This window comes from Mobula hypostoma, chromosome 2, assembly GCF_963921235.1.
Source record: "Mobula hypostoma chromosome 2, sMobHyp1.1, whole genome shotgun sequence".
NCBI classification, from domain to species: Eukaryota; Metazoa; Chordata; class Chondrichthyes; order Myliobatiformes; family Myliobatidae; genus Mobula; species Mobula hypostoma.
The window spans coordinates 183,567,255-183,592,255 of NC_086098.1; the positions used below are offsets into that span (position 1 = coordinate 183,567,255).

Below are 25,001 nucleotides of genomic sequence, written 5' to 3' on the forward strand. Positions count from 1 at the left end.
CTACTGTGATAGGTGTAACAATGGAGAAGCTTCATTTATTCACATGTTTTGGACATGTCCAAGTCTTGGAAAGGATGGGAAGGAAATATTCCAAACTTTTTCTGTACTCTTTAAAGAAAATTTTAAGCCTAATCCTTTGACTGCCCTATTTGGTATTGTTGGGAGGAAAGATATCATTTTGAAGACATCTGATTTGCATATTCTGGGTTTTATCTCTCTTATGGCTAGGAGGGCGCTTTTGTTTAAATGGAAGGATGCTGTTCCGCCTAATCATGCTCAGTGGTTACGGGATGTTATGGCATACCTAAATTTAGAAAAGATTCGTTGTTTAATTTCTGAATCTAACAAAGATTTTCAAAATCTGTGGGGGCCATTTTAAAATTATTTTCATAATCTTTGACTTCTTGTTAAAATACAGAAGTTGGTTAATAGCATACTTTATTATCTGATAAGGTTTTTTTTTCTATTTTTCCCTCAGACAGCTTCGGCTTTGATAGTGGGCATAGATCTTTTTTTATATAAAAGTTTATATTCTAATACGCATACGAATTAATCTAATCTATATGAATACAGTATAGGGTAAGGAATTTGTTAATGTGATTCAATATACTGTATCTAGTATTATAATATTTTTTCTTTTGTTTTATAATATGTATTCTCTTGAACTCTGTATTCTTCTATATAGAAATCAATCAATAAAAATATTGCAAAAGAAAGATAATCTTAATCTTCCTCTGCCAGCTCCAGTGATGGTGCCTAAGGAAGAAACTCCTATCACAATACTAAAGAGCCCTTCCAATGCAGCTCATTATCTGTGGGAAGTTAGCCTCACTCTATCCTTGATCCAGTGTAGGTTTGTTTTGGGGAGAGCACAGGGTAGGAAGCCATGGATACTGATTTTAGTCTCACTCTGTCCCTGATCCAGTGTAGGTTTATTTTTGGGAGGGCACAGGGCAGGGAGCTGTGGATACTGTGCAAGCGTGATGGGGGAGATCTTTTGCATTTTTTGTGAAGACTAAGGGGTCATGTTTGACCCACTAGGCTGGATGGTCAGCTTTAATATTTGCCCATTAGTATCTGATTTATGTTTGGGCTTCACAGCCCTGGAAAAACAACCTTATATATAAGCAGGCATTAAAATGATAGAGAACTGGGCCCTTCTCCAACACCAGATGTAAAGAACCACTGGCTACACTTGCAATCAACATGTCAAACCGATCAGTTTCATGGGTTCCAAGTAAGTCAGTTCATTTGGAATTGTAATAAACTTGCTCAGCTTTGATGACACTCTGGATCATAAGAGTACAGCTATTTCATGAAAGAACAAGTGTGATTTGGTTTTCTTGCTTGGAAATGTTTAAACTGCAGTCGCTATGAACATAGAACATGTTCGAAATGTTCAAATGCCCACGATATTGAGCTGACATTTTAACCCATTCTAAGATCAATCTAACACTTCCCTCCTAAATAACTCTCCATTTTTTCTATCATTCATGTACTTATCTATAAGTTTCTTACATGCTCCTAATATATCTGTCTCTCCCATCACCCCTGGCAGGGTGTTCCACACACCCATCTCTCCAGGTGTAAAGACCTCCCTCTGATATCCCACCCTATACTTCCCCCAATCACCTTACAATTCTGCCCCCTTGTATTAGCCACTTCTGCCTTGGGAAAAAGACCCCGACTGTCCTCTCTATCAATGCCTCCAGTCATTTGTACACCTTTATCAAGTCACCTCTCATTTTCCGTCACTCCCAAGGGATAAGCTCTAGCTCGCTGATCCTTTCATCATAAAATTAAACATACTCTCTAGCCCAGGCAGCATCCTGGTAAATCTCCTAAACACTCTCTCAAAAGCTTCCACATCATTCTTATAACCAGAACCGAACACAATATTCCAAGTGTGGTCTAACCAGGCTGCAATGTTACCGTGTGGCTCTTGAACTCAGTCCCCGTCTAATCATACACCTTCTTAACAAACCTATCAACTTGTGTGGTGACTTTGAACTATGAGATCCAGGGATCTACTTTTGTATGAACATCTATTCTCTTCTTCCTAATTGACACCCTCTCAAGCAAATATTGTTAATTGAAGTATAAGAATAAGAGTATTTCAAGGCTGTTAGTAAAATGGTAGCTCTATGTTCTACTCACTGTAAGAGGTATTTCAGCTTTCTCAGCTCCTGATGAAGTAACTTGTTTTCTTCTTTCAGTCCATTGATTTCATGAGCTGTAAAGTGCCCGATCAGAAGCAAATAAGAAGGAGTTTTGTTTTTAACCACATAGGCAATGGATTGATAAAGCAATGGTAAGGGTGCTTACTGAGAACAGAAATGTGCTGAAGGCTTTGGAATTGAGATGTTTCAAATTCCTGTTGCTTCTTCCTGGCCATCTCCTGTGTGACTGTACATCGATCACAAAGACCTGCCCGGAGCCTAGTGTTAGAGAATTGACAGTTGAATGAAAGCACCATTATAACTGGTGAAAGACTGGTGAATACACCATTATAAAAGAAGAGAGAGACTTGAATTTCTATGAGACCTCTCATGAGCAAAGGAAGACACAAGACCAGTGATTAAACATTTCTGAAGAGTAGTCATGATTGCAAACACAGGTGATTCTTCAAATGCTGGAAATCCAGAGCAAAACATACAAAACACTGGAGGAACTCAGCAGGTCAGGCAGCATCTCTAGAGAGGAATAAGCCGTTAAGATTTTGGGCCAAGTCCCTTCATCAGGACTGGAAAAGGAGCGGGAGATAAGCCAGAATAAGAAAGCTGGTGGGAGGGGAAAGAGTACAAGCTGGTAGGTGATTGGTGAAACCTGGAGAGGGAGAAGGTGGGTGGCTGGAGGATGGGGGATGAAGTAAGAAGCTGGTAGGTGATATGTAGAAGAGGTTGAGGTTTATAGTTTGGTAATATAATAGAAAATGATACATACATAGACCACCCTCTATCATTCAAACAACCCAGAAGAGCTTTATTTGAAGTTATATAGTTATATAGCACGGGTTATTGTGCCATGTGGCCCAACTTATTTATGCTGACCAAATTATCTACTTGAGCTTGTCCACATTTGGCCCATATCCCTCCAAACCTTTCCTACCCATGTGTCTAAATATCTTTTAACATTATAATTGTACTTGCCTCCACTACTTCCCCTGACAACTTGATCCACATACCCACCACCTTCTGTGTGAATGTGTAGTCAGTGTTGTAAAGTAAGACACAAATTTGTACACTCAACATAGAGAGTTGCCAATAATTGCTTTTAGGGCTGATGACTGAGTGAGAAAGTACAGTATATTAAATGGTATGACAGCAAACAAGCTTAAAAAATTAATGTATGAAGTTTACAAACTCATAAAACAATAAAGGGTAACAAGAAAACATCCAACTAGAACCATAGAGGTTTATTGTAATAAGACCATGAAACCATGAGATATAGGAGCAGAATTAGGCCATTTGGCCCATCGAGTCTGTTCCGCCATTTCATCATGGCTGATCCTTTTCCCTCTCAGCCCCAATCTCCTGCTTTCTCCCTGCACTGTTTCGTGCCCTGACTAATCAGGAATCTATAAACCTCTGCCTTAAGTATACCCAATGACTTGTACTCCACACTGTGGCAATGAGTTCCACAGGTTCACCACTTTTTGGCTGAAGAAATTCCTCCTCATCTCCATTCTAAAAGGATGTCCCTCTATTCTGAGACTGTGTCCTCTGGTCTTAGACTTCCTCACCACAGGAAACATCCTCTCCCTTTCCACTCTATCGAGGCCTTTCAACATTCCATGTTATTATGGAGTTGTGTGATCTGTCATGGATATGTTCGGGGGGTGGGGGAGGGCGGTGCTACGAGGGTCTTGTGGTGTCCTGGATGGCAGCAGTGAGGTAGTCAAGATGGAGTTGGTTATTATTGGTGCTAGGTTTTCTAAAATTGACTCCTTCTACCTTAGGCCACGAACCTATCAATCACCCCTCGTACATTTGGTTACATGTTGTGGGTATCATTTCTAAGGGAATCCAGCATTAACTGAGCACCTTCCTTAGGTGTTTGGACCTGCACTGTCTCAGACTGCTGAAGGGAAATATGTTCATGGCTACCACTAATGATAATAGATTTCCTTACTCAGATCAACAGTTCATTATCTATCTATTTATTTATAGATCATCAACATTGTTATGTGCCATGTCGTATGGCATGGGCGATCATGGTCTAATCCAAGACCATTACTGTTCTTGGCAAATTTTTCTACAGGGGTGGTTTGCCATTGCCTTCTTCTGGGCAGTGTCTTTACAAGACAAGTGACCATAGCCAGTATTAAAACTGATTGTCTGCCTGGCATCGGTGGTCACATAACCAGGACTTGTGATATGCACCAGCTGCTCACATGACCATCCACCACCTGCTCCTATGGCTTCATGTCATCCTAATTGGCGGGCTAAGCAGATGCTACACCTTGCCCAAGGATCACCTGCAGACTAGCGGAGGGAGAGAGTGCCTTATACCTCACTCTTCCCAGTTCTACCATGTCCTGCTTGGAGGTTTCTGACAAAATGACCATGTCAGGCCTCAGTGATGATGATGTGATGAAGTCAGGGAACGTTAATTGCTTGCCAAGATTGACTTTCAGTTGCCAGACTCTGCAGCGAGTAAGGCTGTGGTTGATCTCCAGCTTTGACAAAGGCTATGTATGGGCTTTCTGGATTGGCAGATTTATGCTGCCTTTGTTTAAGTTGCCACTAATTTCTCTCCTACAAACACAGCTATCTTTGGGCACTGGTGATGTTCCAGTTCCCCACTCTTAATGCTGAAAACAGACATTATTAAGCTACAGCTGAATGCATGGGCCATTTCAACAGAGCCCAAACCTGATTTCATTCCTGTCCACATGTTTGATATCCAACTACTGTATATTCTAATTGACACTTCTATCATTGCCTTAAGTGATGCAGAGAGTGTTACTAAGCAAAATTTCTGCCAGAACTCTGCAAGGTCAGGTGATTTGAAAGTTTAGTTAGAACGAGGGTGAGCAGGGAGTGGTCAGGGGAAAGTGTAACTGATGGAGGGAGTTCCACTTCTTAGTGGCCAGACAGCTGAAGCCACAATGGCCAGTAGTGGAGGATTTGAAAAAGCAACCTGGGAAAAAGTCTGACAAATCTTTTTCCCTCTGTGTAATGAGGCCATTTGCAATGCAATCATGCAACCAGTTATATTTGAATCATCCCATTGTAAAAAAATAACATTTTTGCCCAATGTATGTCCTTAAAACTGAAAAACACACAGAGAAATAGAGTTAACTTTTTAAGGTCAGAACTGATGAAAGGTCAAAAGCCTGATATGTGTTCTATGATTTTCTCTCTTCACAGATGCTGTCTGATCTTGAGTATATCTACCATTATTTGACTTTATTCAGCAATATTCACAAGGAAAAGAACAATTTGGAAGAAATTATCAAAGCTTTGAGAGCTGCTTTAGCTGAGGTAAAGAACCATGAACTTGAAGAAAGGAGAGGCAAGTTTTCCTACCTGTTTTCCAAAATCTTGACATTATCATTCATGATCTTGTGTTGTTCTCTCAGCTGATGGTTCTTGCTGAACAACTCTTCCAATCTCTGGGCATCACTGCAACACAATGTTGCGATTATACCTCAGAATCAATCGGAATCAGAATCAGGTTTATTATCACCACAGGAGAAAGGTTTTGTGAATATGTGCTCTGTGTACTTACTTCCTGCTCATTCATACTACTGGCATTTATGGTAGCTTTGAGGATCCTCCATCTTTGATGGTGTTCAGGGCTTCCTTCATCGTCCTAGTAGCTTCCTTTCAGTTTTCACTACTGTCAGTCATGCAAGTCTCAGGTGGAGACTCAGGAATACCATCGCAATCAGATATAGAAGGATTCTTCATTGGTGTTTCCATAGCAATTTTGTTTTACTAGTTTGGATTGTTTGCCCTGAGCTGATGTCCTGAACATGGAGGACTGATGAACCAGGATGTCCATGGACCAGAAGGACTGGTGGACCACTCTTAGTCTGTCCTCTACCCTTTGACCTGTTTGGCATGGGTGACCCTACCACGAGCCAAAGCATAAAGCCCTGACTCCAGCCAACATAGCTCTCCGGGTCATTGAGGCATGTTTGAGGTCCTCTTTGAGGAGGGCTCTGTATAATCACTCTTTATGTTCCAGAATTGCAATTTCCAGCAACACTCGTTGTAAATATATAGTGTAGAATACAGAATCAAATTAGGAATTGATCCTGACACATATAAGGATGAATTAATCACATTTATATTTGGTACATTTATCTCCACAACTGAGAGCAGTAATAGCCTCTGTCTGTACATCACTGTGATATATTTACTTTTACTGTGCAGGGTTATACTTTGTACATTGTCACAGTTGGTAGAACTTGAAGCAACAGAACAAATGTCCCTATCCTATTAAATAGGTTAGAATTAATTTTCATAATTGTGTTAAAGGCTGGGCAGTACAAATAATAAGAACAAATTGCCCTCTGGAATGTTCTTTCAAAGTTAACAAAGTCACAGTATTGTAGCTCGCCTTGTAGGAATGCCCATGGCAATTGGTGGCCATGGTCACCATGGCACAACATCAACAAGAAAAATACCTCAGGAAATATAATTAATTAACCTCTTGGCTTTGAAAGTGACAGACGATGGAATAGCTACAGAATGAAAAAGAAGGAGAGGGACCACAGGCTTATTTCAAAATAATTAACCTCGGCAGGGATGGAGCTGGCTGAAATTTGAACTGAGCACTAATGAGTAGATTCTTCATGTACAGCAATTGCTTGAAGGCACTATCATCAACTCCTGCTTACTACTGAGAGCTTGATAATTGTCCTTGTGTCGTAGACACATGAAATATTTTATATTATTGGATGAACAGCATTGATAAGTGGGGCTGCCATAACTTAGCCAAGGGAAGTCCAAGACCCTTCAGTAAATCCATACTGAGCACAAACAATTAGCATCTAGCACACATTTATTCCAACAGTTTATTGATTCAGGGGCTTTCCTCGGGTCCAAAGTGAAACTGCCTACCTTTTGCTGTTTTTGCATTCACCTTAAGCCCTTTGCTGTAATACCAAAGACACTGTCCACCACCATATTGCCCCAGCATCACCTCTCTCCTCCTCCAAAGGCCAAATTGTCATGGGACCATTTCAGCTATGCACTCTAATCCTTCAACAGTTCCTCTGCTTTGAACAATCTCCCCCTTCTGTCTCATTTTCTCAAACATAGTTATACTTGTTGGAGAAGAATCACCCCAGCCCCAGGTCTTCGCTGCAGGAACTCTTCAGGGTATTGATCTAAGCCCAGACATCTCTAACTGTTTAATAAATAAGCTTCCTTCCATCATAAGCTCAGAATGGGGATGTTCACTGATGATTAATTCCGTATGTAGCTGCTCAGTAACTGGAGCAGTCTCTCCCAACTTGCAGCAACGTCTGGAAAATATTTAGTCATGGTAAGATAAGATAAATGGCAGATAGCACTTGTTTTATACAAGTATCAGCAAGCGAACATCTCCAAGAACTGGGTGTCCAACTATCTAACTTTGAAATGTATTTTTTCTTAACGTATTCAAGTTCCTCATTAGAAATATTCTTGCGGTTCCATTGACCAGAAGCTGAACTCAGTGGTCACTTTATTAGGTGCCTCCTGTTCAGAGATGTTCTTCTGCACACCACTGTTCCAACAAGTGGTTATATGAGTTACTGTTGCCTTCCTGTCAGCTTGAACCAGTCTGACCATTCTCCTCTGACCTTCCTCTTTAACAAGGCGTTTTCACCAGCAGAACTGCAGTTTACTGGATTTTTTTGTTTTTGTTTTTTACATCATTGTCTATAAATCTAGAGAATTCTGTGTGAAAATCCCAGGAGTTCTGCAATTTCAGAGATACTCAAACAACCCCATCAGACACCAACAATCATTCGTCAGTCAAAGATCATATTTCTTCCCTATTCTAATGAACTGAACATCTTGACCATCGATTTCTTGAACTTCCAGTAATTCCCCCACCATTCTTCATCCCCTTTTCCTTCTCTCACCTTATCTCCTTGCCTGGCCGTCACCTCCCTCTGGTGCTCCTCTCCCTTTTCCTTCTTCCATGGCCTTCTGTGCTCTCCTGTTATATTCCCCCTTCTCCAGCCTTGTATCTCTTTCACCAATTAACTTCCCAGCTCTTTACTTCACCCCCTCTTGGTTTCACCTATCACCTTTTTTTCCTTCCTTTTCTCCACCCATCTTCTAACTCTGGCTCCTCATCTTTTTTCTCCTATCCTGCTGAAAGATCTCGAAATGTCGACTATACTATTTTCCTAGATGCTGCCTGGCCTGCGAAGTTCCTCCAGCATTTTGTGTGTATTGCTTGGATTTCCAGCCTCTGCAGATTTTCTCGTGTTCGATCTTGACCGTGTCTGTATGCTTATATGCATTGAGTAGCTGCATCATGATTGGTCGACTAGATATTTGCAATGTTGAGCAGATGTTCAGACTTACCTAATAAAGTTGCCACTGAGTGTAAATTGGATCAGACTTCTAAATACTGTGGCTAAAAGAGCAGAGTGGGTATCTTGCGGTAAGTGGCTTTCATCCCTAGACCCCAAAATCTGTTGATCAATTATCAGGCACAAGTTGAGAACATAATGAAATATTCCTACTTGCCTGGATGAGCAAAATAAAAGCTTCAATATCTTAATGGTGTCGAGCCCCAAGAAGTTCCACATCAAAGATAAAGCAGGTTTAACAACAGGTACCCCATTTGCCTCAATAAACTTTCATTCCTTCCCACATTGTTGGAATTGGCTAATATTCTATTAGCCAATTCACTACTTAACAGGAAGTTAATTCATTTCGGAAAATGGAAGTTTACCAGAGAAAGAAGTCCACACAGTCACAGAGGGAATTTGCAAACTCCGCTCTAGTTCGGGACTGAACCCCTAGGTACCTGAATCTGTAAAGCAACAGCACTAACTGCCTCCCTCATGGACAACCTTCCCTTTGTTAGCTTTTTGTGTTCCATACAGATCACTGGAGAAAAGAGTGTGCTGTGATATACTAAAGAACACCCATTTCAAGTGACACATAACAGACAGCAGGGTGTCACAGTAATGTAGTGGTTAGTGTAACATTATCACAGTGCCAGCGAACACCGATCGGAGTTCAATTCCTGCTGCTGTCTGTAACAAGTTCTCTCCGTGGGTTTCCACCATATGCTCCAGTTTCCTCCCACATTCCAAAGACATATGGGTAAGGTTAGTGAATTGCAGGCATGGTATTTTGGTGCTAGAAGTGTGACGATGCTTGCAGGCTGCCCAGTGCTTTCCTCGCTGATTTGATTTGACGCAAATGATGCATTTCACTGTGTGTTTCAATGTACATGTGACAAATAAAGATAATCGCTTTGAAGACTAAAGAGATGGGAGTGAGTGAAGATATGTCATTAAAGTGAAAGCAAACCAGAGAGAGAGAGAGAGACAGAGACAGAGAATGCAAATACAACAGTGCTGCTAGGAATTTCTACTAATCCTGAACAATGAATCATTTACAGGCGTCTGTACGTGTTGGACAGCCAGTTGATGAGGCATGTGGAAGTAATGTGCAGAAGCAACAGAATACTTAAGATTAGGAAGGACAGGTAGTAATGCTTTCTCTATTGGTTAATAAGTGGACGACAAGAGGAAACACATTTAAGGTCATCATGGAAAGCATTTATGAGATCTTGAAATATATTTTACTTGAAGAACAACGGCAATCAAAAGCATCGTATGTTGTACTCACAGACATCGTTCCATGTTTATTTCAGTTAACTTTGCGTACAGTCCTGAGCGGTACCAGTGAAAGGGAAACACATGAGAGAAAAATAAACTTTAGAAACAATGTAATCATTTTCAGTATTCCCACACAGTTTTCCTGAGAGGATGTGACTGTTTGTGGTACAATAAATTTTGCAAGTAGTCGTACCTGCCAAAAAATACTTTGGGCGAAGATTAAAGATAATCACGTTATTATACTTTATATTTAACTGTGGCTGTTCAGAACAAAGGTGTTTATAATGAAGAGGAGTGTATAGAACAACCAGTGTTTCTTACCTCGCACTTCTTGTTCATGCAGATCTTTGAGCTTTGCCCAGACATCTGTAAAGTTGTCTGCAGCCATTCCTCACTGCCCTGCAGAGATTACAAAATCATCACAGAGTTAGGCTGAGCTTTGACACGATGCATCAGCATGCAAATGCGTAAAATTAAATAAGGTAGATATATTTTTATTGCACATATAATAGTATGTTTATTGCCTTTAACACAGTAGAAACAACCAGGGATGCTTCACGGTTGCATAATCAAGCAAATATTTTATATTGCCCTAAGGGCATAGAAAAGGCGTTGTCAAACTTTTTAATGCCATGGACCTCTACCATTAACCGAGGGGTCAGTGGACCGCAGGCTGGGAGCCCCTGGCATAGGAGGCCTTTTGGTTCATCAAGACTGTGCCTGGTCTATTAGTAAACCCACCAATCACATTCCCTGCTTAATCTCTCACACATTCCCCGGATCCCCCAACCAACCAACGTCTTTGGGTTATGACAGGAAGCTGGTGCTCTGAAGGTCAACCCACAGTGTGACATGAAAAGAAGTCATCTGTTAGATATATGGGTAATGGTCAAAGAAAAAAAATGGCTGGAGTTGCTTTGCAGTTCAGTGCATGGGTGTTTATTAGCTGTGCCAAAAAGCAAACTTACAAAATTCAGCTAAAATGGCGAAAAGAAAAATGACAGTATTCACAAAAAGATATCTGGAAGAAAACACAATAATATCTCTGTACTATTTTGTCCAGTGTGAACTGCCGGCAGCCCCGATCTCTCTCTTACCAAGAGAGAGCTGCCCCAGGACAGACCATCTTTAATTATCCACAAAGTTAACTTAAGACAACACATGAATTAGAATATGATGCACCTCACAATGTAGTTACAATCATATTACAAAATAAACAGAAGTATCTATCTTAAATACATTACACAAACAGCACATACACAATTACACATCCCCGTTACTAAAGAAATGGAATATTCCACCATGTATGGCAGGAAAAGCACCAGAAAGCCAAACATTTAGGACCCATTATTCAAATATACCGGGGAAAATATAATGACAGCACAATGACAAGGGTGTGTGTGTGTGTGTGTGTGTGTGTGTGTGTGTGTGTGTGTGTGTGTGTGTGTGTGTGTGTGAGAGAGAGAGAGAGAGAGAGAGAGAGAGAGAGAGAGAGAGAGAGAGAGAGAGAGAGAGAGAGAGAGAGAGAGAGAGAGAGAGAGAGAGAGACACATTTCGGCGTAGAGTCTTTCAGAACAGGAGCCTTCCTCCCTCCACAAAGGCCACTGTATACCAAACGGTCTGTGTCACCACCCTCCTTTATAGCTGTGAAGCTTGGGTAACCTATAGCCGTCACATCAAGTCCTTGGAGCACTTCCACATAAGCTGCCTCCAGCGCATCCTAGGAATTACCTGGTGTGAGCGGGTGCCTGACACTGAAATACTTGTAAAGAACCAACTGCAGAAGTATTGATGTCATGATCACCCAGCGTCAGCTGCAGTGGCTGGGGCATGTGATAAGGATGCCCCCGTGTCGGCTACCCTGCAGAGTGTTATATGGCCAACTACATCATGGTGGATGCTCAGCTGGAGGGCCGAAGAAGTGCTATAAGGATCAGATGAAGAATGCTTTAAGGAAGTGCAAGATCAGACCAGAGGACCTGGAGGATGTTGCTGCTGACCGTATCACTTGGTGGCAGCTGTGTAGGAATGGATTTCGTATTCTGGAGATGGAAAGAACAACCAGAAGACAGCAGAAGAGAGCCAGGAGAAATGCAGCCATGGTTGCCACCACTACCGCATATACATGTCCCACCTGCAACAGAGCTAGTGGGTCCAGGATAGGACTGTATAGTCGTCAAAGATCTCACCGTTAAAGGAGTGGACGTCGTCATCGGATTTCGAAGGACAACTGAAGGAGTACATTTACCCCGTGGAACACCACAAGCCATCACCAGCTAACCAGAATAGGTCTACTTTATTCCCACTCTTGGGAATTCCAACAGATTTGTCAGGCAAGATTTCTCCAAGATTTTGGTCTACTCTATCATGTGCCTCCAAGTACCCAAGAATCTCATCCTTAATAATTGTCTCCAACATTTTCCCAAACACTGAAGTAAAGCTAACTGGCCTAGAGTTTCAATTCTTCTACCTTCCTCCCTTTTTCAATTTTCCGGTCTTTCGAACCATTCCAGCATCTAGTGATTTTTGGAAGGTCATTACTAATGCCTCCACAATTTTATCATCTAGCTCGTTCAGAACTAGATCTTATAGAAACATATAAAATTATGAAAGCCATAGATAAGATAGAGGCAGGAAAGTTGTTTCCATTGATAGGTGAGACAAGAACTAGGGAATGTACCCTCAAAATTCAGGGGAGTAGAGTTAGGACAGATATGTAGATATTAAGAAACGGGATATGCTGCAGCTTTTGGAAAGCATCAAGTTGGATAAGTCACCGGGACCGGATGAGTTGTACCCCAGGCTACTGTGAGAGGCGAAGGAGGAGATTGCTGATCCTCTGGCGATGATCTTTGCATCATCAATGAGGACGGGAGAGGTTCCGGAGGATTGGAGGGTTGCAGATGTTGTTCCTTTATTCAAGAAAGGGAGTAGAGATAGCCCAGGAAATTAGAGACCAGTTAGTCTTACTTCAGTGGTTGGTAAGTTGATGGAGAAGATCCTGAGACGCAGGATTTATGAGCATTTGGAGATTAGGAGTAGTCAGTATGGCTTTGTCAAGGGCAGGTCATGCCTTACGAGCCTGATTGAATTTTTTGAGGATGTGACCAAACATATTGATGAAGGAAGAGCAGTAGATGTAGTGTATATGGATTTCAGCAAGGCATTTCATAAGGTACCCCATGCAAGGCTTATTGAGAAAGTAAGGAGGCATGGGATCCAAGGGGACATTGCTTTGTGGATCCAGAACTGGCTTGTCCACGGAAGGCAAAAGAATGGTTGTAGATGGGTCATATTCTGCATGGAGGTCGGTGACCAGCGGTGTGCCTCAGGGATCTGTTCTGGGACCCTTACTCTTCATGATTTTTATAAATGACCTGGATGATGACGTGGAGGGATGACACAAAGGTATAGATGTTGTGGATAGTGTGGAGGACTGTCATAGGTTACAGCGGGACATTGATGGGATGCAAAACTGGGCTGAAAAGTGGCAGATGGAATTCAACCCAGATAAGTGTGAGGTGGTTCATTTTGGTAGGTCAAGTATGATGGCAGAATATAGTATTAATGGTAAGACTCTTGGCAGTGTGGAGGATCAGAGGGATCTTGGGGTCCAAGTCCATAGGATGCTCAAAGCAGCTGTGCAGGTTGATTCTGTGGTTAAGAAGGCGTAGGGTGTATTGGCCTTCATCAATCGTGGAATTGTATTTAGGAGCCAAGAGGTAATGTTGCAGCTATATAGGACCCTGGTCAGACCCTACTTGGAGTACTGTGCTCAGTTCTGGTCACCTCACTACAGGAAGGATGTGGAAGCCATAGAAAGGGTGCAGAGGAGATTTACAAGGATGTTGCCTGAATTGGGGAGCATGACTTATGAGAATAGGTTGAGTGAACTCGGCCTTTTCTCCTTGGCGCAACGGAGGATGAGAGGTGACCTGATAGAGGTGTACAAGATGATGAGAGGCATTGATTGTCTGGATAGTCAGAGGCTTTTTCCCAGGGATGAAATGGCTGCCACAAGAGGTTTAAGGTGCTTGGGAGCAGGTACAGAGGAGATGTCAAAGGTAAGTTTTTTACTCAGAGAGTGGTGAGTGTGTGGAATGGGCTGCCAGCAACAGTGGTGGAGGCGGATACGATAGGGTCTTTTAAGAGACTTTTGGATAGGTACATGGAGCTTAGAGAAATAAAGGGCTATAGGTAAGCCTAGTAATTTCTAAGGTAGGGACATGTTCAGCACAACTTTGTGGGCCGAAGGGCCTGTATTGTGCTGTAGGTTTTCTATGTTTCTTTGTTTCTACAAGGTTGGATAGATTTTTGCATAGTAGGGGAATTAAGGATTATGGGAAAAGGCAGCTGGGTGGAGATGAGTCCATGGCCAGATCAGCCATGATCTTATTGAATGGCGGAGCAGGGTCAACGGGCCAGATGGCTCCTATTTCTTATGTTCTTATGAACACTGGAGTGCAGTGTGGTCATCTGGTCCAGGTGACTTATTTACTGTCAGACCTTTCATCTTCCCAAGCACCTTCTCCACAGTAACAGCGACCACACTCCCAGACACTCTTGGATTTCTGGCAAACTGCTAGTGTCTTCCACAGTGAAGACCGATGCAAAATACTTATTAAGATTGTCCACCATTTCTTTTATCCCATTACTATCACTCCAGCATCATTTTCCAGTGTTCCAATATGTATTCTCACCTCTTTTGCTCTTTATATATCTGAAAAAGCCTTTGGTATCCTCTTTTATACTATTGGCTTACCTTCATAAGTTATCTTTTCTATCCTTATGATTGTTCTTAGTTGCCTTCTGTAGTTTTTTTTTTAAAGACTTCCCAATCCTCTAACATCCTACTAAGTTTTACTGTATTATTTGCCCTTTCTTCTGCTTTTACACTTTCATTGGCTTCCCTTGTCAGGTACAGTTGTCTCATCCTCCCTTTAGAATACTCCTTCACCTTTGGGATGTATCTATTCTGCTCCTTCTGAACTGTCCCCAGAAACTCCAGCCATTGTTGTTCTGCCATCATCCCTGCTAGTGTCCCCTTCCAATCAACTGCACCCAGCTCCTCTCTCTTGCCACTGTAATACCCTTTACTCCACTGGAATAGAGACTCTCTTTTTCTCCACTTCCTTTTCTTCTTTAAATATGTCTCTAGAAAATTACCTTGACCAAACTTCTGGAAATCTAAAACAGAACAAAATTGCTGGAATCACTAAAATGTCAGGCAACACCTTTGGAAAGAGATATGGAGTTAACATTTCAGGACAAGAATCCTTCATTAGAACTGTTCTTTGTGGTTGATTAGTGAAGGAGTTAAGGGTTCAAAGTTCAAAGTATATTTATTATTAAAGTATGTACATGTCACCATATACAACCTTGAGATTCATTTTCTTGTTGGCATACTCAATAAATCTATAGAATAATAACATAACAGAATCATTGAAAGACTGCCCCGACTTGGGCATTCAACCAGTTTGCAAAGACAACAAACTGTGCAAATACAATTTGTAAATTCATTGTAAACAATAACTATCAAGAACATGAGATGAGGAGTCTTTGAAAATTAGTCTTGAATTGGTTGTGGGAATATTTCAATGATGGGGCGTGAAGTTGAGTGAAATTATCTCCTTTGGTTCAAGAGCCTGATGGTTGAGGGTTATTAACTGTTTCTGAACCGGGTGGTGTGAGTCCTGAGACTCCTGTACCTTCTTCCTGATGGCAGCAGTGAGAAGGGAGCATGTCCTGGGTGGTGGAGATCCCTGAGGATAGACGCTGATTTCGTACGAGAGCAGATGTATCCACTACTTTTTGTAGGATTTGTAGGATTTTCCATTCCAGGGCATTGTTGTTTCCATACCAAGCTGTGATGCAGCCAGTCAACATACTCTCCACTACACATCCATAGGAACTTGTCAAAGTTTCAATGAGAAGGTGGGGTAACAAAATTATTCATGGTTCACGATTGAATGGCAGAGCAGACTTGATGGCTCAAAAGGCCTGATTTTTCTCCAGATGGTCTTATGCCATCTATAGGAAATGTCAGGATAGGTATCTCCACAATGATGATTTAAATAGCCCTGTTGAGGAAGGGCTATTAGTGAATTACACAGAATGAAGCAGCAAATGAGGGCAGCTAGCTGCTTAATGCAGATCTAACAGCTGAGGATTTAGAGAATTACAAATGCTTATTCCATGTTAGCGTTACCTCGGGTGACATTGAATGACAGACATGAAAATCAACCTGGAGGGTCTGACCAAGTTGTTGGGCAAATGGTCACAAGTAAGGAAATTTGGTATTGTCAAGGGAACACACTAATTTGAGTCCAAGTGCTTTCTGATAGTGAGGGAGAAAAACTGGTGGTGTGAGTTGCAAGCTTCCTTGTGGCAGAGTGACACACTGTAGTCCATTGTGACTTGAAGTCCTGCAAATTCAGTGAGGCAATATACCAACATGCATTCCGTTCCATGTACACTTATGTTAGTTTTCAGTAAATCAGATCAATTCTGACTAGGTTCTTCCCTAAGGCATCCATATTATTCTGTAATTGGGTTTTAAAGTCCAACGTAAGTTTGCTCTAATTGACCAAAACATGATGGAGGTCAAAGAAAAGCTATTGATTTCCAATTACTACTGCAAGGATGCTATAAAACTAAAATGACTAGCCACTAAATTGTCAACAATGTCAGGGGATTGTTCCCCACTAAAGGCACTTTTTGTCATTCTCCTGTCAATTTGTTGAATGTTAAAAAGGGAATAATTCAGCTGTAGATATTGTTGATCCTGATTTGTAGTTCCTTCGCCGGGTAATACATTGAAGACTTAAGTAAAGGGAGCTCCAATCTTCCACACAAAAGAAATGTCCAAGATTTTTAGAGCCAATGTGCAGGAACTGGTCGCACATGTAAGCTGGGAAGACGTGTCACATACACATTGGTTATATTTCTAAGATGGCTGAATGGCTGAAAATATCTGCATATTTTAATAAGACGGATGTAAGTATTAAAAATGTTCAAAGGAAAGTAACTCACTGTAGAAAGCAACTAATACTGGTTGATGGATATTTATAATAGGGTTTCATAGGCCCCTTGGTAGAGGTCAGCATTCTCGACTTAAATATAACAATCATGATTAAGAGGTTCACAAATAATCTCAAATGGGCAATGTGGCTGACAATGAGGAGGAAAGCAGGAGGATGTCAGTGGCCTGATCATAGAACAGAGCAGTACAGGCCTTTCGGCCCACATGATGTGCTGACCCTTTAATCTGCTCTAAAATCAATCTGTCTCTGAAGTCTATCTAACCCTTCCCTCCCACATAGCCCTCCGTTTTTTTCTTTCATCCATGTGTCTGTCTAAGAGTCTCTTAAATACCCCTGGTCGACCAGGTGGGCAAGACAGTGGCAAATTTAGCTCAATGTGGAAAAGAATCAGATAATTCACCGAAGAAGTTCCAGCAAAGCAACAAAAAAACACCATGAATGTGGGATCTTGGAATGCCGAAGAGTTGTAGTTCTAATTGATAAAGAGAGTGAAGAGAGACATTGGGATCCTGCCCAACACAGGCAGAGCATTATGGGAAAGGGTTGACATGACCAGACAAAATGAAAAAGGAATTTATAAATAGGTCACCAGGGCTAGAGAATTTTAGTTGTGAGGATTCAGGAGACTGAACATAGAACATAACAGCACAGTACAGGTTCTTCGGCCGACAATGTGCCAACCTTTTAACCTACTCTAAGATCAATATAATCTTTCCCTCCCCCAAAGCCCTCCATTGTTTCTTTTTTTTCCTTTTTTTTTGGCCTGCGCATCTGTGTGTGTGTGCCTGCGTGTCCGTGTGTGAGTTCGTGATGATGATGATGTCTTTTTCACGGCTTTTACAAGGCACGGAGCGAGTGAGAGAGAGACTGAGTGGCGCCCCACTCCCCACACAGACATTTTCACAGTATTTTCCCTTTATTTTACGAGGTTGAGTTGCAATCCCGACACTCAACCCGGCACGGATGGAAAATGTACTCAGGAGTGGACCCGACTAGTTTCGAACCCGGGAACCTCCGCTTCTGGGTCCGGCACTGATGTCGTTGTGCCACTGGCCGGCCCAACCCCCTCCATTTTTTCTATCGTCCATGTGAGTCTATTAAATGTCCATAATGCATTCAAGATTTGTTTATTACCATTCAGCACAGGAGTGTAAAGAGAACCAAAAAAGTGTTACTCCAGATCTGATTCAGATGAAAGAACGCAATAAGCTTAAGAAACACAATTAAAAATCACAACAAATATAAATATAAAAGCTATCCTATAAGGCACATTGTTGGAGTGTGGCTGTATATACCTAAGATTAGCTTATATACATAGATTGATTGTACGTACATATAAAGTGATGCGAGGTGCCGGAGTATCTGTGCATAAGGTGCCTAACTGCCTCTACCACCATTCTTGACAGCACCTTACCAACACACAACACTCTGTGTAAAATACTTAGCTCAGACACTCCCCCACCCCTATACTTTCCTCCAATCACCTTTAAATTATGCCCCCTCATGTGAGCCATTTCTGTCCTGGGAAAAGTGACTCTGGCTGTGCAATGGCTGAAAGGGGATCCAACCACTGGATTAAGTTATAAAAGAAATTGTCAATCTCTCCCGGTGGAGAGGTCTATAACACAGGGGCATTGATTCGAGGTAACTGATCGATGATTTAAAAAAACACTTTCACCCAACAAGTGTCGAAGAGCTTGAAACTCATTGCAAAAAATAAAGTTTGGAGTTTGAAGTGTTCATTCTACGTCAGCGGTCCTCAACCACCGGGTCGTGGACCGGTACCGGGCCGCAAAGCATGAGCTACCGGGCCGTGAGGAAACAATATGAGTCAGCTGCACCTTTCCTCATTCCCTGTCACGCACTGTTGAACTTGAACATAGAGTTGCCAACTGTCCCGTATTTGCTGGGACATGCTGTATATTGGGCTAAACTGGTTTGTCCCCTATTTCCCCTGCTAAGGTAGAGCGTTCCTATGAAACCTTTCGTGCCGAAATGGCGTGAAGTGAAGAAGCAATTACCATTAATTTATATGGGAAAAATTTTTGAGCGTTCCCAGACCCAAAAAGTAACCTAAAAAAAAGGCATCCATTAGTCTTGCGAGACCATGGATCTGCGCCTGGAAAGTCTTCACTCTCCAGGGCACAGGCCTGGGCAAGGTTGTATGGAAGACCAGCAGTTGCCCATGCTGCAAGTCTCCCCTCTCCACGATACCAATGTTGACAAGGGCATTAGGACCCATACAGCTTGGCACCAGTGTCGTTGCAGAGCAATGTGTGATTAAGTGCCTTGCTCAAGGACACAACACGTTCCCTCAGCTGGGGCTCGAACTCACGACCTTCAGGTAGCTAGTCCAATGCCTTAACCACTTGGCCACGTACCCACCTAACAGATCATACCAAATAACACGTAAAACGGAAAGTAAATAACACTAACATATAGTAAAAGCAGGAATGATATGATAAATACACAGCCTATATAAAGTAGAAATAATGTATGTACAGTGTAGTCGGGAAGATGAAGGCAAAACCAAGAAAATTGGCACGTACACACATGCACACATTAGATGCGCATGTCATACATGCGCACACAGGTGCTCGCGCAAGGCTTCATGGTCATGGTAGATTTTCCTGGGGTAAAGTGTCCCGGGATTTGATTGCTACTTTTGTTCCTTATTTGGGAATGAGAAAGTTGGCAACCCTAACTGTAAAAGACATGTTGAGGTGAGTTTAACCTTACTTGAACACAACCCGCCCCCCCCCCCCGCACCCCGGTCGGCCGGTCTGCAAGAATATTGTCAATATTAAACCGGTCCGCGGTGCAAAACAGGTTGGGAACCCCTGTTCTACGTAACAAGCAGCAAGATGTCAGGTGAGGAGTTGTACTTTGTATTGTTCCGTGCTGGCAGCTACACGGTGAGATTAGTCTTCCTCAACCCAAATACATTGGGTTAAGGGCTCCTTCAATGGTGTAAATTTTCTATAGCTCTATGACTTGTAGCCATAGAGTAGAAAATCAGTTAAAATGATCTAAACTGGAAAATGCATTTCCCCAGCTATGATAATCATAAGTTGATTTTTTTCCAGTTATGTTTCACTGAGTGCATGTCATACGGTCTACATTCTATCAGTTTTCATTTGACAATTAGAAATAAAGAGGCTCCCATCAAACTAAGGTACATGTGATGAATGCCTTCTACTCTACACCTAAATGAGACAGAAAGTGTAGACAGATGGCTCCTCAATGTGTAAGTATCTCTCCTCAGTTCATAATTCCTCTGGATCAGACGCAGCTAAAGACAAAAGCATGAGCTGCACGGGTGTGTGGATGCGCAATAACTGAAATGCTCCTGCAAATATAGATCTTGTTGCCATGCAGCTGGAATTTTCTTTTATATAATGTTAACATACTTCCTAAATTATGGTAATATAATTTTGAAATCTATATGAATATAATTGTGAAATACCCTATAACTAATGAGGTGTTAATGAATATAATCCATAAATTTAAATAATAAACAACCACAATCTTTACTTTTGTCATGTGACCGGCAACAATGAATATGTAATTGAGTCAGGGTTTTATAAACAAACATAAACATTTATCAAACCCTGTTCAACAACAGCGAAAAGTATTCAAACGACTAACTTAACCGGAGATTAACTGCTATATGGCAACTCTGGAACAGTTCTTAAAAGGGTAAATTCGAAAACAGTTCTTAAAGTGGTAAATTCAAACAGTCTTAAAATGGTAAATTCAAAAGTCCAAGTGATTTACACAGTCAATACGGAGAGACTTCTCTGGAAACGGATTTCTTCGAAGATCTGACGTTACTGCTGATTCTCCAAAGGATTCGCGATGAAGGAAATAATACAGCTTAAAGGAACTGACCTTTTCCTGGCGAGTGAAAACTGCACAAACTTCCCTGCTCTTGCAGGAGTTATCTCAGATACAGGTCACTTTTCTGAATGAAGACTTAATAAGGTTGATCCTTCATTAAACCGCTGAAAGACTCCATCTTTATTCTGATCCTTCAGGTTCCCGTCCTTTAGTAAGGTCTTCACTCTCCAATACTACTGTAAAGGTAAATCAAAGATACACCAACAAAGCTGGCAGAGATTGGTGAAACTGCTGACACAATGATTTTACCTTACAACAGAAAGTAGAACTCCACTTTAAAATGAAACTGCGTCATGAGATGAATACACAGCATAACGGAGTAACTGATGAACTAAACTGAAAACCTAACTGTGTCACAACAGGGTTCCCCTTCATACCTGTTGAGAACAGGTCATCATATGACCTTACACTGGCGGGAAAATTACATCATGTGACCTCCACAAGACAGTCAATTACATCATGGTCATAAGACAGTCACAAGATAACCACGAGGTACGTAACAACTTTGAAACATTTTAGAGCTTCAACGTTTCACGTCATTGTTTCATGTTACAACACTGTTGCAAATCTATGTCCATCTACTCTTTATTTGCCCTTGAAACAGTAATATATTTTCACAGATAAGATCTCAGTAAAAACCCTGAAGGAAGCTTCCATCTCTGGTGGCATTTGAGAGGGTGTTTAACTCACTGCATGGCTTTGCATATCCATACTGCGAGGGCAGTAGACCAGTCCATGCAAATGGATTCGTTATCATGTTGAGGGAATAATTCAATGAAGCAGAGAGCCACTTACAGAGAGAAGGGAAATCACCTGCAATATTAAAACAACCTGGTTCTTTTGGATTCTTTTCAAAATAAGTAGTAGTGTTTGCCGTTTGAGAGAAAAAAAATAACCCTAATCTCTGTAATAGTTCATCTTGGTACTATTCAAAAGATTAGCTTTATTTGTCACATGTACATCGAAACATATAGTGAAATGTGTCAAATCAAATCAGTGAGGATTGTACTGGGCAGGCTGCAAATGTTGCCACGCTTCTGGCACCTACAACTGGTGCTGCAGGTCTTTAGAATATGGGAGGAAGTTTCAATGTACATTTATTATCAAAATATGTATGCAGTATACAGCCCTGAGGTTTCTTCCTGCAAGCAGCCACGAAACAAAAAAACACAACTGAAACTGTTGTGTTCTTTACATGTACCGTGGGTTACTAAGAACAAACCATATTCTGGAAGAATTAAAACTAGAACGTTTACTTACAACAGCAAACACGTCTTTAACATACAGTCTCTAGATCATTCTCCCATTTCTGCGCATGCTCCGAACTCTGTCACTTTAAAAAAAACCCAAACTCACAATGTGTGAGGAAACTGGAATAACTATGAGGAAACCCACATATTCACGAGGAGTACGTACGACCTCCTTACAGACATCCGTGGGAATTGAACCCGTATCCTGTAAAATGTTACACTAATTGCTACACTACTGCTCTGATTAAAAAAAATAATTTCTATGGGCAGCACAGTAGTGCAGCAGCTGCTGACTCCAGCTTCAGAGAGTTGGGTTCAATCCCAATCCCCTGTGCCGACTATGTGGAATGTATACATGCAGGCTGGGAGGTTAATTGTTAAAGTTCAAAGTGAATTTAGTATCAAAGTACATGTATAGGATGGTGGTGGATATTGGTAGCTCGGACTGAGGCACTTCATGTCACAGTGACATCCTCAGTGCGCAGTTGTTGGTGTTCTGGGAGTGCTCGCGTTTATATAGGTCCCGCCCCCCCTCCCCCATTCGCTTGCCTCGGTCTTGATTGGCTACCCTTCAGTTGACTCTGAATTCCATTGGCTTGCTTTTCTTTGGCTCTTAGGGGGAATTGTAGATGGCGTCTATTTCGATATATTTGTTTATGGAGTTATCAGAAGGGAACCACACTTCTAAAATTCCTTGTGCCTGCTTCGTGTTTGCCTGCACCAGCGTCCCAGTTAAAGTGGTGTCCTTCTCGGTCTTCATGTACTGAGATCAGCGACAGTGGATCATGTCTCTGAACCGCCAGTTTGTGTTCCCATAAATGAGCAGAGAGTTTAGTCCTGTCTGGCCAGTGTAGTTCTTGTTGCAGCCTCCACAGGCGATCCTGTACACCACATTGATTTGTCGGTTATCTTTACTGGTACCTTGATTCTTGAGACAAGTAGGGCAAGGTCGTGCATTTCACTGTGCGTTGAGTAAGGTCTGAGGACTTTCTCTCCTTAGTAAGCATCTCTTGATGAAATTCCGTGGGTAATCGTTGTTCTGGGACGCTTTGAACAAGTGCTTGTCTTCCCTGGCCTGAAGTTCAGTGGTGCTGCTGTGTGTTTGTGCTCTCTTAAATAAGGTGCCAATGCAGCTTTTCTTGGGGCAGGCTGGGTGGCTGATCTTGGTACATGAAGACTGAGATCAACACCACCGTAACTGGGACACTGAGGAGGGTCTGGTGCAGACAAATATGAAGCAGGCATGAGAATTTTTAGAAGCGTGGCCTCTCTTTTGATAACACCATAAACAAACATATCGAAATAGATGCCGTCTACAAACCCCTAAGAGCTGTAGAAACGCAAACCAATAGAATTCAAAGCTCAACTGAAGGGGTAGCAATCAGGCCCGTAGCAAGCAAATGGAGGTTGGGGGCTATTTAAATGCCAGCACTCCTACATATAAACACCAATAACCGCACACTGAGGATGTTACCTCTACTGGTCATGAAACATCTGCAAGCTAGTTGCCAAGCTCGGCGAACACCACCACATCAAAATACATAAACGTCACCAAATGCAACCCTGAGATTTATTTTCTTGCAGGCACACTCAATAAATCTATCATATAGTAACCAATACAGAATCAATGAAAGACTGCACCAGGGTTAAATTAACAGGCCGTCTTAAATTGCCCCGAGTGTCTAGCTGAGTGATACCATTTAGCCGAGGTTGAAGGGGCGGAGAGGGGGTAAATCTGGGGAGAATAAAACAGAATTAAGGTAGGCTCAGTATAATTGGGTGCCTGATTGTCGGTGCAAGTTTGGAGAACCAAAGGGCTGTTTATTGAGGGACATGAGTCTGTAGTTCTTCTGAAAGGCATCTGACAGATTCTCTTATAGGAGACCAGTAGTTGAAACTTATGTAGCACCTAGTTGTGCCAAGCTGGCAAGTGTGTGGCTGACAGGAGACAGAAGGTAGAGCACTCATACTGACAGGTCAAGGCTAGTAGATTTGGGCAAGGATTGGTACAGGGGCTGCAACTAATCAAGTGACTTGGATGTTAGAATGGGAACTAACTCATTATGCTGAAAAACAGGGAGGTGGTATTTAAGGTGGTATTGAGAGGTGCCACGGCAACGACCTCGTACTCAGCATCAGTAAGACCAAAGAATTGATTGTGGACTTTAGAAAGGGTAAGACGTGGGAACAAGCACCAGTCCTCATAGAACGATCAGAAGTGGAAACAGTGAGCAATTTCAAGGTCCTGGGTGTCAATATCTTTGAGGATATATCCTGAGCCCAACATATTGATGCAGTTACAAAGAAGGCATGACAGTGGCAATACTTCATTAGGAGCTTGAGGGGGTTTGAAATGTCACCAAAGGTACTCACAAATTGCTACAGATGTAGTGTGGGGAGCATTCTAACTGGCTGCATCACCATCTGGTATGGGAGAGGACGCACTGCACAGGATCAATATTAGCTGCAGAAAGTTGTAAATTCAGTCAGCTCTATCATGGGCACTAGCCTCTCCAGCATCCTCGACATTTTCAAGGAGCAATGCCTTCATTATTAAGGACCCCTATCACCCAGGGCAAGTCATCCTCCCATTGCTACCATCAGGGAGGAGGTACAGGAGCCTGAAGGCACACCTCAACGATTCAGCAACAGCTTCTTCCCCTCTGCCATCAGAATTCAGAATGGACATTGAACCCGTGAACACTACCTCACTACTTTTTCTCTGCACTACTTACTTAATTTAACTTTTTTAATATATATACTTCTTTCTATAATTATGGTTTTTATTATGTATTGCAATATACTGCTGCCACATAACAAATTTCACAACATATGCTGGTGATATTAAACCTAATTCTGATGCAATACTTCAGTTGAAATTTGATCACTTTCTTTCACAGAGACGTAGTTGTGGGAAATAGTTTCATTCTTCACCCCCACTCTACCGATGTACTGATGATGTACAGATTATACTAAAGCAGGTAACTACTAGGAGGTAAAGAT

At 41.9% G+C, this 25,001-nt stretch overlaps 1 protein-coding gene across 6 annotated transcripts in view; it reads right to left on the minus strand.

The window, feature by feature from the left end:
- Positions 1-25,001, minus strand: part of rbbp8l (retinoblastoma binding protein 8-like) — a 93,928-nt gene that overhangs the window by 60,116 nt on the left and 8,811 nt on the right. For 5 of the 6 annotated variants that reach the window (XM_063041228.1, XM_063041229.1, XM_063041231.1 and 2 more), the window contains exons 2-6: positions 10,127-10,204; positions 9,816-9,858; positions 5,532-5,627; positions 2,326-2,438; positions 2,158-2,233 (exon numbers count right to left, since the gene is read on the minus strand). In XM_063041228.1, the coding sequence (XP_062897298.1) occupies positions 2,158-2,233; positions 2,326-2,438; positions 5,532-5,627; positions 9,816-9,858; positions 10,127-10,193 (395 nt within the window). In that variant the 5' untranslated portion in view covers positions 10,194-10,204. Of the gene's footprint in view, positions 1-2,157; positions 2,234-2,325; positions 2,439-5,531; positions 5,628-9,815; positions 9,859-10,126; positions 10,205-20,739; positions 20,925-25,001 lie in introns of all 6 variants that reach the window. The other variant, XM_063041227.1, reaches the window with a different exon arrangement.